The 13993-nt window shown below is 35.3% G+C and overlaps 1 protein-coding gene across 5 annotated transcripts in view; it reads left to right on the forward strand.

Annotated features, from left to right (window-relative positions):
- ERBIN (erbb2 interacting protein) overlaps window positions 1-13993 on the forward strand; it is a 160068-nt gene that overhangs the window by 100853 nt on the left and 45222 nt on the right. For all 5 annotated transcript variants that reach the window (XM_025387460.1, XM_025387461.1, XM_025387464.1 and 2 more), the window contains 7 exons: window positions 417-480; window positions 2690-2764; window positions 3393-3537; window positions 4578-4650; window positions 4947-5076; window positions 5736-5851; window positions 7668-7737. In XM_025387460.1, the coding sequence (XP_025243245.1) occupies window positions 417-480; window positions 2690-2764; window positions 3393-3537; window positions 4578-4650; window positions 4947-5076; window positions 5736-5851; window positions 7668-7737 (673 nt within the window). The remainder of the gene's footprint in view (window positions 1-416; window positions 481-2689; window positions 2765-3392; window positions 3538-4577; window positions 4651-4946; window positions 5077-5735; window positions 5852-7667; window positions 7738-13993) is intronic.

The raw sequence follows: 13993 nt of genomic DNA on the forward strand, positions 1-13993 counted from the left end.
AAAGTCTTACAAATATATGAGCAGTTTTGAAAAAGAATTTTTGTAATTATGGTAGTAATTACTAGGCATCTGCCAAAATTTATTAGCTGACTTGTACTATATGAAAATTTATTATGTGAAAAAATAGAAACTCATTATTCGTATTCTGGCTTGTGGGTTTAAATTTGTTGCAGTTGCTTCTTAAAAATAGAAATGAAAATACCAATGAGAAGACAAAGTAAGATAATAACTGATCATCTATTTTATCTAGAAATCTAACTTTTAAAATTTTTTAGAAAATTAATATTTTTATTTTGTCAACATAGAAAGCCTATAAATAATTACATATTTCATAAGAATGTTTTAGACTATGTTTTGAAAGCTTCCATGTAATTGATATTTTTGTAGTTAATTTTTCATTACTCCATTATGAACAGAACCATGAACAGACTGACCCAGCTGGAAAGACTGGATTTGGGAAGTAACGAATTCACGGAAGTGGTAAGTTCTCATCAGTCTCACTTTCCCTAAGTTCTTATATTTGATGAAGAACAAAATGTGAAAATTAATGTATTTCTTTTAAAAATTGGATAAAGGTTTGCCTTTTTTTTTTTTTTTTTTTTTTTAGTTATAAGATATGGAAGTTCGTAGCCAGAACTTTCCAGACAGATAGAAAAATTAACCAGACAGATGAGCATAAAATGTAAAAGCAATGAGAAGTCCATGGAAGAGATACCTAAACAATTTTTAGCATAGGAAGCAGAAAATTTGAGTGATTATAAGTGAGAAACATCAGTCTGGAATGCAGCAGGTGAAAGTAGTTCTGAATCAGAGATAGCTCCATGGGGTATGGCTTGTGAATTTATTCAGTAATAAGATACTTCTCTATGTTACTTAATAGCTAAGGGGAAAATCATTGAGTGAAACAACTGTTATTTTTGAAGTAGTAATGAGAACCTTTTTGTTTGTACTTTGTATGCCAAGTGCACTATGATGCTGAATCCAAAAGGAAAGGAGTAGTGTTTAAGTAGCTTTTGTCTCTAGTGAGTTTTCCAAAAGAACTCAGAAAATAAGCTAGATTTTTTTTTTTGAAGAGGAACATATCCAGCTGAGTATCATTATTGCTTTTAAATTAGTTTACAAGTTTGTTGTTTAAAATTGGGGTAGCTCACAAATGATGGTTTTAAGCATAGGAATTTCTTAAAACTGTTTGCTATAGTATTGCCCTGTGGCTATTGTATTAATATTATAAATTTCAGCTGAGGTTTGAGGAGGAACATGGTAGTTTGGAGTACCTCATTCTCTAAAATACATGCTGTGCTTCCCAAATTATTTATCTATTATGTCCTTTCTCAGTATTTGTTCTGTATGAATTAATCTGTTTGCATATTGACTATTTCAAAATTCTCATTTGTTCAGTTTAAGAATCCAACAGGCTTTCAAAATCATCATTAGTTTTTGTACCATTTTGGTCTTCTAACATTATACACTTTTTAAAACTTACAGTAGAATTATTACAAGAATGCACAAAAGGAAATTTCTTTTAATCCAAGTTACATCTAGGATTCTTATCTATATGTATAGGTTAACAGTAAATCTGGTTGACATGCCTTTTATGTATGACTGTTAACTATGGTTATTAGATATGATGGTACTCTGTGCCATCACATGATCGTTGATTGCACGTGGCTTTGTGAGGTGATAGAAATAACTTTGAAGAGGGCAGCTTTGAAGGGACAATGCCCAGGAGCAAATTTTGCATGGATATGAAGGTCTGCCACAACACTTGGATTAATTTTGATGTCCTCAACACCATATTATAAAGAATTTTCCACCATGTAATTAGAAGTTTTTACTAGAGGTTTAAATTACAGTATATTTGTATCATGTGGTTATGACTTTGTCTATGTACCTTTCCCTGACTATGGACATTTAGGATGCATGTTGTCTTTTTTTTTTTTTTTTTGAGACGGAGTCTTGCTCTTGTCACCCAGGCTGGAGTGCAGTGGCCGGATCTCGGCTCACTGCAAGCTCCGCCTCCCGGGTTCACGCCATTCTCCTGCCTCAGCCTCCCGAGTAGCTGGGACTACAGGCACCCGCCACCTCGCCCGGCTAGTTTTTTGTAATTTTTAGTAGAGACGGGGTTTCACCGTGTTAGCCAGGATGGTCTCGATCTCCTGACCTCGTGATCCGCCCGTCTCGGCCTCCCAAAGTGCTGGGATTACAGGCTTGAGCCACCGCGCCCGGCCTGTATGTTGTCTTTTATCTCCCTCTTAATGAATGTCACCAGGGAACATTTGTAGTTTTTCTATTTTCTAAAAGGCTGTATCTTCTTACTGATAATGAATGAGTGCATGTTGTTATTTTATACTTCTAAGCAGTGAGTCCTATTTTTTATTTCTTTACTAATTATATAAAAACTTGACCCTATTGTGTAATCCAAAGCTTAAATGTGTTTTTTGTAATCTACTTCTATGGAATGCCTCTTCGATTTCTCCATTAATAATTTTACTGTAGTCCGTATAATGCAGTGGAAAGGCTCACATCCTGGCTCTTCTTTTTTTTTTTTTTTTTTTTCCTTCTCCTGGCTCCTTTTATTTAATGATTTGAAACTAAAGGTTATTAGAAATTCCCAGGGCTTCTTTTGCCAGATAAAGACATTCATATAAATTAATTGAATTACTGCTATCCCCTACCCTAATCCCAACAGCCTGAAGTACTTGAGCAACTAAGTGGATTGAAAGAGTTTTGGATGGATGCTAATAGACTGACTTTTATTCCAGGGGTATGTATATGAAAATTTAAATGGCATCACTTATTTCTGGCTCTCCTTTGCAGTTTTGTGAATTATATCTTTTATAATTACTTTTAATTAATAAAAAGAAATTGGATTATTCTTTATTAAACAGAAGCAAATTACATTTTTTTCCATGAGCACGTTCTTGATTATAATCTAAGAATTCTCATAATAAACATTTGTAAGTCTCCTTTTAATACTGTTGAGTGTGTCCTTTCCAGTGGTATCACTTGAACTTATGTCCCTATTTGCTTTACCCAAGGAATTGGTAAACTCGGATATTTTCCTGAGCTTTCTGTTTTAACAACTGACAAATTGTTTACTCCCATGAAAAAACCACAAGAATCCCCATATATGCTATCTCCTTAGGAGGTAATCGACAACTGACTTCCCAAAGAATATGTCCTTTGTCACTTCTGCTATGCTACGATTAGTAGAACGTCTTAGCTTTATTACTGAATACATTTCTAATGGCATTTTAAAAACTACCTGAGAGTCTTCTTTCTTGTATTAACATTTAATTTTGAATTAAAACTTGGTGTCAAGTTCATTGCTTAAACTTTTTACAAATTACTAATCTTAATAGAGTCATTAGATTTTCTTTTTTTACTTACAGTTTATTGGTAGTTTGAAACAGCTTACATATTTGGATGTTTCTAAAAATAATATTGAAATGGTTGAAGAAGGAATTTCAGCATGTGAAAACCTTCAAGACCTCCTATTATCAAGCAATTCACTTCAGCAGCTGCCTGAGACTATAGGTTTGTATTGCTTTCAAATTCATGCAATTTTTATCAAAATAAATGCAAGGCTTCCACATAATCTCAAATTTCACTTGTTATGAGGTAATTATACTGCATTACCACAGGAACAGATTTTATTTGAATTTTTCCTGGTATGATCAGTCGTACAGTTTGCTCCTTTGTTGATATTACTGTTTTTTATTTACTCTAAGGAAATCTCATTTTTATTTCTAATATATTTAAATTCTTTGAAATAAGTTAATTTATCCAAATTTGGCTTAACTGTTAGCTTTTGTTGTCATAGCTTTTATTTTGGTAACTTTTTTCATTCCTGTTTCATTATGGACAGACAAGAAAACAGATCAGTTGAACAGATTATGAGAGATCTATAATTGAGTCTGTGTTGTTGCTTGTTCAATGATATGTCAATGGAATTGAATTATTTTGATGAAAGGACCCAAAACTTCAATCTTGACATCTTTTTGATGTTTTAATATAAAAACCAAAAATATTTTTGTATCTTTCTCAGTTAAATCACATGGTGGTTTTAGCTAAACTACATTTTTGTAAGTTCGTTACGATTCTACTGTTATTTAGTCAACACTTCTTAAACTTAAAAAATGTTTTACTGTTTTAGTATTAGGATATATGGAATAGTTTGTTATACACCTGTTATGAACTACCTTCATACTACCATTTCTTTAGTCTGTTAATTCAACAAGTTTGTATTGTCTGTTTTTTCTGTGCCATGACATTGTTTTTAGAAGCATATCTACAACAGTGAACAAGGAAGAGAAAAAGTTGCTACTATCAGTAAAGCTTATATTTTAGTGGGAGTTAATAAACAGATGTACACTGTGTTAAATAGTGATGTGGATGAAGATTGAAAGTACAGGATAAGGGAATAGAATGTTGGGATTGGGAGTGGTATCTCTTTTAGATAAGTTTATTAGGAAAGTTGTTTCTAATTCTTGTCAGATGTAATATGTCTCACAATGACTGTTGGTGGACTTGCTTCTTTTTTAAGCTGAAAAATTGTATGTTGTTTCTTCCCTCAGGTTCGTTGAAGAATATAACAACTCTTAAAATAGATGAAAACCAGTTAATGTATCTGCCAGACTCTATAGGAGGGTAAGTTTTTTGTGAATGTATACACCCTCAAAGATTTTACTTTCAGTTCAGCATGCCATACATATTTTCAGATATTTGCATAAATGACCTAAAGATTTTGTAAACATTTAAGTAATTAGTATACAGGTTGAGTGTGTGTTTGATAGTCAGACCTGCTTATTATTGGTGAAGTTTAGCTTTGTGAAATGGTTTCACTAGGTTTTCAAAGTTGAGTTCAAATGTTTGTATGTTCTGAAATTTTGGATTATATAGGAAACCTTTAAAAAATAATATATATTTCCTTTTTTAAATTAAAGGTTAATATCAGTAGAAGAACTGGATTGTAGTTTCAATGAAGTTGAAGCTTTGCCTTCATCTATTGGGCAGCTTACTAACATAAGAACTTTTGCTGCTGATCATAATTACTTACAACAGTTGCCCCCAGAGGTAATGTATTTTAGATTTATCTAGATTTTTGTCTTTTCATTTTTTTCTGATTATCTTCATTATAGCTATTTAGTGTGGCTTCATTTATTTTCTTTCTAAAATAGTTTATCAAGTTATTTATTTTCTGAATAATAATTAGCTATGTTAATTTAGAAGAGGTTCCTAAATGCTTTATGTACATAAAAGTTAATAATTAGAAAGTCTAATCATTATTTTTTTTATAAATATGGAGTATATTTCATAACTTTCTTTTTTTTTTTTTTTTTTTTTTTTTTTTTTTTTTTTTTTTTTTTGAGACGGAGTCTCGCTCTGTAGCCCAGGCTAGAGTGCAGTGGCCGGATCTCAGCTCACTGCAAGCTCCGCCTCCCGGGTTCACGCCATTCTCCGGCCTCAGCCTCCCGAGTAGCTGGGACTACAGGCGCCCGCCACCTCGCCCGGCTAGTTTTTTGTATTTCTTAGTAGAGACGGGGTTTCACCATGTTAGCCAGGATGGTCTCGATCTCCTGACCTCGTGATCCACCCGTCTCGGCCTCCCAAAGTGCTGGGATTACAGGCTTGAGCCACCGCGCCCGGCCCATAACTTTCAAAAATGATGTTTTTATGTGTTGATCAACCTGTAGGCCAAATTTTTTGATCCTCAGTTTATATTTCTCTTTCAGATTGGAAGCTGGAAAAATGTAACTGTGCTGTTTCTCCATTCCAATAAACTTGAGACACTTCCAGAGGAAATGGGTGATATGCAAAAATTAAAAGTCATTAATTTAAGTGACAATAGGTTTGTGATACTATATTCATCAGTTGGTTTATAGGAGATGTTGGTTAGATGAAATTAAGTTTCATATGATATATAATAGAATAACTAGTGCTTGTTTCTCTTTAAATATACATAGTAAGTCCTCAATGTTACTGATAGGCTCTTGGAAAGTGTGACTTTCAGTGAAACAACATATAATGAAATCACTTCTTTCGTTCATCAGTGTTTTAAGAAAATGACATTATTTGAGGACCTGCCATACACAGTTTTGCAAAAGCTGTGGTTTCCAGGAACTTATCAGTAACATTAAATGAGGTCTTAAGTGTGTATTTTTGTTTTTTCTTTAAATACAAGGAGTGGTCTAATTTTTCTGATGTTAATTTATCATACGGTGGTTGTTACTGTTCATTGTGGGTTGACTTAGCTATATATTCCTTATTCTCTCCTTACAGTTACCTTTTATTCCTAAAGTCACATCTTCACCTTAATATTGCTATTTAACAAAACAACTTTGGAATGTATCTAGTCTGTTGCTAATATTTTTCTGGACAGATGCAGAGCAAATTGATCACTAGGGTTGTAAATTGGAACAATGTTTAAGTTAAAAACAGAATGTCCATACTTTTTCCTGAGGTAAACATACTAATGATGATTCAACTGCATTTGTAGAGTGTTTTCACTTTTTGCTTTCATAGTGTCTTGTGAAGTCTTCAAAACAGCTCTATGAAATAGTATAATAGTATTCCCATTTTATGTAGGAGGGTTTTAAGACTCAGATTTAAGGTGACTCACATAGCTTATAAGGTAGAGCTTTAATTTAAACTCAATTTTTTGACTAATTATGTTATTCTAACTTCTGTTTTATTTAAAAGAACCACTGCTTTCTTAAGTCAGTGTTTCACCCTTTAATTCCTACAACTCACAGTAGGTTGTGCAAATTACCTTGAAAGAAAGCCATGGAAGACTAGTTAGGCATAAGATAGCAAGGCTGAAGTGGATAATTCCCTCTTAAATAGGATATTTTCGTTTAGTATTCTAATGAGTATTTATAGTTGATTCTGCAAGTGTGGATTCAAACAACTTCAGATCGAAAATATTTGGAAGAAAATTGTGTCAGTACTGAACGTGTACCAACATTCCCATTGTTATTCCCTAAACAGTACGGTATACCAACTGTTTACATAGCATTTGTATTCTAATAGGTATTATAAGTACTCTAGAAATGATTTAAAATATATGGGGGGGATGTACATAGGTTATATGCAAATACTATACAATTTTATATAAGGGATTGAGCATCTGCAGATTTTGGTGTCTGAGGGAGATCCTGGAACCAGTCTTCCACAGATACTGATGAATGACTGCACTTTGTTTTTACTCATTATCATCTTAGGATAGTCTTCTAGATTACATAACTGCTGGCTCACAAATAGAGAGCAGTGCAGTTTTTATATCAAACTATCACTAAGAGTGCTTCCTATAACAGTTTGTTCTGAGTACAAATAAACCAAAGCAGTTTTATGAGACATTCCTTAATGTGTTCTTTCCTCTAAGGCAGGGACAATTAACTGTTATTTTTAAAGGTTATTCTGTTGTCCATTTTCTTGCCAGGTGAATTGATTCAATTGAAGAATTAATATTTTTGAAACGAATTCTTGTAAGACTAGATATTTTGTCTTATGTCCTGTACAAATAATTATATGGGACTTTTCTAGATTTTTTTTTCCTATTTTCATGTGCAACTATATAGCATTTTTCAGAAAACCTTTGAGCCCTCATTCATTTTAAATCTTCTCAAATTTTAAAGTTTAATTTTTGTTTGTATTTTTTCCTACAGATTAAAGAATTTGCCCTTTAGCTTTACAAAGCTACAGCAATTGACAGCTATGTGGCTCTCAGATAATCAGGTGGGCATTCTGATTTTATAAGTTAATGGAGTTCCTATTTGTGTTATATAGTTTTGCACTGTGATTTACATAGGGTCATTTAAGAGCAGCTATACGGTGGTACACGTGTAAATGTATCTTTTATATAAGAAAAATCTCTATTTAGAAGGACATAACTTTTTATAAAATAGGTATCGATTTATAAGTAATGAATTCTGTTGGACTTGCCTGATTTCTCCTAAATCTGTGAAAATATTGAGAGATTAGGAAGTCAGACTCAAACTCTGACTTTAATAGCATTATCTCATACACTTGTCATATTTTATAGTGAGAACACTTAAAGTCTACTTGGTAATTTCAAGACTATAACAGTGTTATTAACTGTAGTCACCACGTTGTACAGTAGAGCTCTTGAACTTATTCCTCCTAACTTGACTTTTGTACCGTTTGACCAGTATATCCCAATCCATGCTCCAGCCCACCCCTGCCAGCTCCGAAACCCACCATTTTACTCTTAGTTTCTTTGAGTTTATCTTTTTTAGATTCCTCATATAAGTGAAAATGTGTGACATTTATCTTCTTGTTCCTGCTTATTTCACTTAACATAATGTCCTCTAGGTTCATCCATGTTGTTGCAAGTGACAGGATTTCCTGAATAGTATTCCATTGTGATTGTATGTGTATTTGTGTACACACACTACATTTTCTTTTTTCATTCATCCGTTCATGGGCACTTATTCTGATTTGCTATTGTGAATTCTGCTGCAGTGAACATGGGAGTGCAGACATCTCTTCAACATACTGATTTTATTTCTTTTGAATATATATCCAGTAATGAGATTGCTGGATTGTATGATAGTTCCATTTTTAATATTTTGAGGAACCTCCATAATATATTCCCACCAACAGTGTGTAAGGATTCCTTGTAAGTTGTTATAACAAAATAGAATATACAATTTACTGATCTTCTTAATTAAAAAATTAATGCTTGTTATTTAATGTTGGGCAATACTTTATAATAATTTATTTAAAGCTCTATTTTCCCAGTGTTGGATACACTGGTCTCATATGATACTTATGAACTCTGCAGCCAAATTTTCTTGGGAAACTATATTGTATTCTAATTCTGGATTATATTAACCACCCTGAGGTGTTAATACAGTAAAGAAACCCACAAGGATTCTTCATAACTTTTTAACTGGGTATCCTTCTCTGTTCTGTTCTGTCTTGTTCCATGCTGTACTTTTCTTTCTTTTTTTTTTTTTTTGTTTTTGAGACAGAGTCTCTCTCTGCTGCCAGGCTGGAGTGCAGTGGCGTGATCTCAGCTCACTGCACCCTCCACCTCCCGGGTTCAAGCAATTCTCCTGCCTCGGCCTCCTGAGTAGCTGGGACTACAGGCATGTGCCACCACTCCCAGCTAATTTTTGTATTTTTAGTAGAGATGGGGTTTCACCATGTTGGCCAGGATGGTCTCAATCTCTTGACCTCATGATCCGCCGGCCTCAGCCTCCCAAAAGTGCTGGGATTACAGGCGTGAGCCACCACACCCTGCCTTGGGGCCCGTTTCTTACCTAGCCCTTACTGTTATCCCAAAAGCCTTAAATTTATGTTAATCTATGGTTATGAATAAGACTGTATTATTTACCTGCTTTGCAAATTTAGAGAGAATGTTAAAATGATGATACATTGCCGTTATTAGAGGTTTTTGTTTGTTTGTTTGTTTTTGTTTTTTGACAGAGTCTTGCTCTGTCACCCAGGCTGGAGTGCAGTGGCATGATGTTGGCTCACTACAACCTCTGTCCCCCGGGCTCAAGCAATTCTCCTGCCTCAGCCTCCAGAGTAGCTGGGATTACAGGCGTGTGCCACCATGCCTGGCTAATTTTTGTATTTTTTTAGTAGAGACGGGGTTTCACCATGTTGGCCAGGCTGGTCTCAAACTCCTGACCTCAGGTAATCCGCCCACCTCAGCCTCCCAAAGTGCTGGGATTACAGGTGTGAGCCACCATGCCCGGCCTTATTGGAGCTTTTTAACACAGGCAATTACTGTATCTATTATATGTGGAACTGATTTCTCTTAATTGAATAGTATATGTTTAAACTTGATTTGAAATTTTGCGACTAGATTCAGAAAACATTTGCTGGACCCCATCTTATGCCATTTACTAACTTCACAATGAATGAGATGTACCTCCTGATCTTGAGGAACTCTTAGACTAATTCTAAGTAGAGTAGCACTTTTTTTTTTTTTTTTTTTTTTTTTGAGGCGGGGTCTTGCTCTGTCATCTAGGCTAGAGTACACTGGTATAATTAAGATTCAGTGGAATCTTCAACTCCTGGGGTCAAGCAGTCCTCCTGCCTCAGCATCCCAAGTAGCTGGGGGACCACAAGTGCATATCACCACGCCCAGCTAAATTTTTTTTTTTAAACGTTTTTAGTAGTGACAAGATCTCATGATATTGCCCAGACTAGTCTCGAACTCCTGGACTCAAGCCATCCCCCTGCCTCAGCCTCCCACAGTGCTGGGACTACAGGTGTTAACCACCGTGCCTGGCCTGCAGTAGCACTTTTGTGGATAAATTAATGCCAGCAAATTATACCAGATGATTCATTTTAATGAAATTAACCAAGTATCTGCTACAGTTTCTTCATATTTACAGTGTTCTTTCATTCTATTTACACTTCTCCAATTGATTTAAAACAAAAATTATATGTAGGAGTCTTTGTTCTTCAAAGTTTGACAGAATATTGAGTAAAACAAATCAGGTATGGCTAGAAAATTTCCCTTACCCTTACCATATGAAGCAATAATTTTGCTGTGAAAGAATGACATGTAGAGGAGAAGGTATACAGAGGTTTGGTTGTGAATTATAAAAATAAACTGTTCTACTATTTAATGTTTATGAAAATAAATTGCTCTGGTATGTAGAACAGTACATGCAGTAATATAATTTTCATGAGTTGCTGAAGGCGTGAGCAGAACAATTATTTATTAATTCCCTCATCCATTTTGTGATTCTCAAGAACCATTTATTGAACAACTGCTTTGTGCCAGGAAGTTTAAGGTGGGAAGAACAATATTTAGAAAGTTACTTTAATACAATGTGGTTAAGAGACTTAATAGGACTAAGCTTTAGGATCAAAGATGGGGAAGATAACCGAGGGATGTAAAGGCGAATTTCTGAAGAGGAGGAAATGCCTGCAATGCCTGAATTATCTCTCAAAAGAGGAATGGGGCTGGGTATGGTGATTCACACCTCTAATCCCAGAGCTTTGGGAGGCTGAGGTGGGAGAATCTTTTGAAGCCAGGAGTTTGAGACCAACCTGGGCAACATAGCAACATCCCATCTCTGCAAAAAAATTAAAACATTAGCCAGGTGGGGTAGCACATGCCTGTACAAGTCCAAGCTACTCAGGAGGCTGAGGCTGGAGGATCCTTTGAGCCCAGGAGTTCAAGGTTACAGTGAGCTGTGAGCCTGCCACTGTAATCCAGCATGGGCAACAGAGCAAGATTCTATCTGTAAGATAAAGCTTTTTTAAATAAAAAGAGGAATAGGATTTTTTGTCTATTTTTTCCCCCTTAAGATTGGGTTTTCATGTGTTGCCGAGTCTGATCTCAAACTTCCAGGCTCAAGTGATCTTCCCACCCCAGCCTTCTGAGTATCTGGGATTATAGACCTGCACCACCATGACCAACTAGGTGTAGGATTTAAAGAAAAAAAAGAGAACAGTGTTCTGGTTTGGAAGAATATCATGAGCATAAGCATTTAGGTGCAAAGCAGCGTAGTATATTCCATAACTCTACAAGCAGGTCATTGTGACAAGAGTATAACAGTGAGAAGGAAAAGGTAGAAAACGAGGCTACAAAGGCAGAAAGAGATCAGTTGGTGGAGGATCTTGTATGCCATGCAGAGAAACTTGTATTATATCTCAAGGATGGCAAATAAGATTTTTAAAAATCTTGTTCTCTTATCAATTATGAGTGGCTTCCTGAAAAATTGTGTTGCAGATTCTGACTTAAATTCAAGCTAGTGGAAAATTGCTGTGATTTGGGTGGCTGTGTAATTTATTGTCCCTAATAGGACACTTTTGGGGGAGTGAAAGGGGCTCCATTGATAAATACATGAGAACAACATGTGTAAATTGTGTCTGTCTCAGGCAAAATGGACATTCGATCGTTCTAGTCATGATCAATTATTCATATCTGCCATCAGTATAAAAGAAGTGATTTTTATGACACATATAGGATAATACGGGAACCAGTGTAATGTTGAACAGGCAAATAGTCTGATCTCATTGATATTTTAGAAAGGCCTTTTTGGCTGCATGGTGGAAGATGGATTCATCAGGGGTTAGTGCCAAGCATGAAGGCAGGGGAGACTGAGTTGGAGGACATTGTCATACTCTGGGCAACAGAATACGTTGCCTTGAACTAAAGTAATGAAACAGAGCTGAGGGAAGAGCAGGTATTTTTGAGGAATAATTTAAAAGGTTGCATCAATAGAGCATGAAGAATGCATGTATGTGAAAAGAGAGTAAAAGCAAAGATGAGGGCCAGAGATTTGACTTCAGTGACTAGGTGGATAATGCTGCCACACCCAGGAAAACTAACCACAAATGAAGAAATATGTTTATGGGACGATGTTAAGTTCTAGTTAAACATGTTGATTTAGAAGTACCTTTGGTATATCCAAGTAGCTATGTATAGAACACGCTGGTGACCATGAACCTGACTTCATTTTCTTCTGTATGGTTTCTGTGCTCTTGGTTTCTCCATTTAAAAATTTCTAACCTTCAGAAATTTCTCAAAATTGCTCCTGAAGTCCTCATTTTCTTTTTTCAGTACTATTATAGGTTTATTCTTTGTGCTTATTTGTAAAAATGTATTCTTTATTTAAAAAGATTTGTGGCACAAGAAGAAATACACATTGGTGTTCAGCCTATGATCTTAATTAACTTTTTCTAGGGAATGGTTTCATAGCTTTTGTTGTTTCTCAAAAGGAATTATATAAAATTATATTTAAAAAACTTTTAAAATGTTAGTGATGGATGAATCCTGAGGAAAACCAACATTTGAATGGCAGTAGACTAAGAGGCTTAAAGAGAGTAGCCATAGAAGTAGAAGGAGAACTGAATGATGATGGTCTCAATTAAGAGTGAAGAAACTGGCCTGAAGAAAGAAGTTAACAAGTTATTGTTAATAAGATAAATGCTGTTGAGAAGTCAGTTCAGATTAAATCTGAAAAATATCCATTATATGTGGCAATTAGCTAAAGTAATTATAGAGGTATATGTCAAAACCCAGATTGAAGAAGTTTAAGGAATAAATAGATGATGAAATGGAATCACATAATGTTGATTACTCTTTTTTTAAAAAAAATTTATTATTATTATTATTATACCTTCAGTTCTAAGGTACATGTGCATAATGAGCAGGTTTGTTACATATGTATACTTGTGCCATGTTGGTGTGCTGCACCCATCAACTCGTCAGCACCCATCAACTCGTCATTTACATCAGGTATCCAATGCAATCCCTCACCCCTCCCTCCTCCCCATGATAGGCCCCAGTGTGTGATGTTCCGCTTCCCGAGTCCAAGTGATCTCATTGCTCAGTTCCCACCTATGAATGAGAACATGTGGTGTTTGGTTTTCTGTTCTTGCGATAGTTTGCTGAGAATGATGGTTTCCAGCTGCATCCATGTCCCTACAAAGGACACAAACTCATCCTTTTTTATGGCTGCATAGTATTCCATGGTGTATATGTGCCACATTTTCTTAATCCAGTCTGTCACTGATGGACATTTGGGTTGATTCCAAGTCTTTGCTATTGTGAATAGTGCCGCAGTAAACATACGTGTGCATGTGTCTTTATAGCAGCATGATTTATAATCCTTTGGGTATATACCCAGTAATGGGATGGCTGGGTCATATGGTACTTCTAGTTCTAGATCCTTGAGGAATCGCCATACTGTTTTCCATAATGGTTGAACTAGTTTACAGTCCCACCAACAGTGTAAAAGTGTTCCTATTTCTCCACATCCTCTCCAGCACCTGTTGTTTCCTGACTTTTTAATGATTGCCATTCTAACTGGTGTGAGATGGTATCTCATTGTGGTTTTAATTTGCATTTCTCTGATGGCCAGTAATGACGAGCATTTTTTCATGTGTCTGTTGGCTGTATGAATGTCTTCTTTTGAGAAATGTCTGTTCATATCTTTTGCCCACTTTTTGATGGGGTTGTTTGTTCTTTTCTTGTAAATTTGTTTGAGTTCTTTGT

Source organism: Theropithecus gelada, chromosome 6, assembly GCF_003255815.1.
Source record: "Theropithecus gelada isolate Dixy chromosome 6, Tgel_1.0, whole genome shotgun sequence".
In the NCBI taxonomy this organism is placed as follows: Eukaryota; Metazoa; Chordata; class Mammalia; order Primates; family Cercopithecidae; genus Theropithecus; species Theropithecus gelada.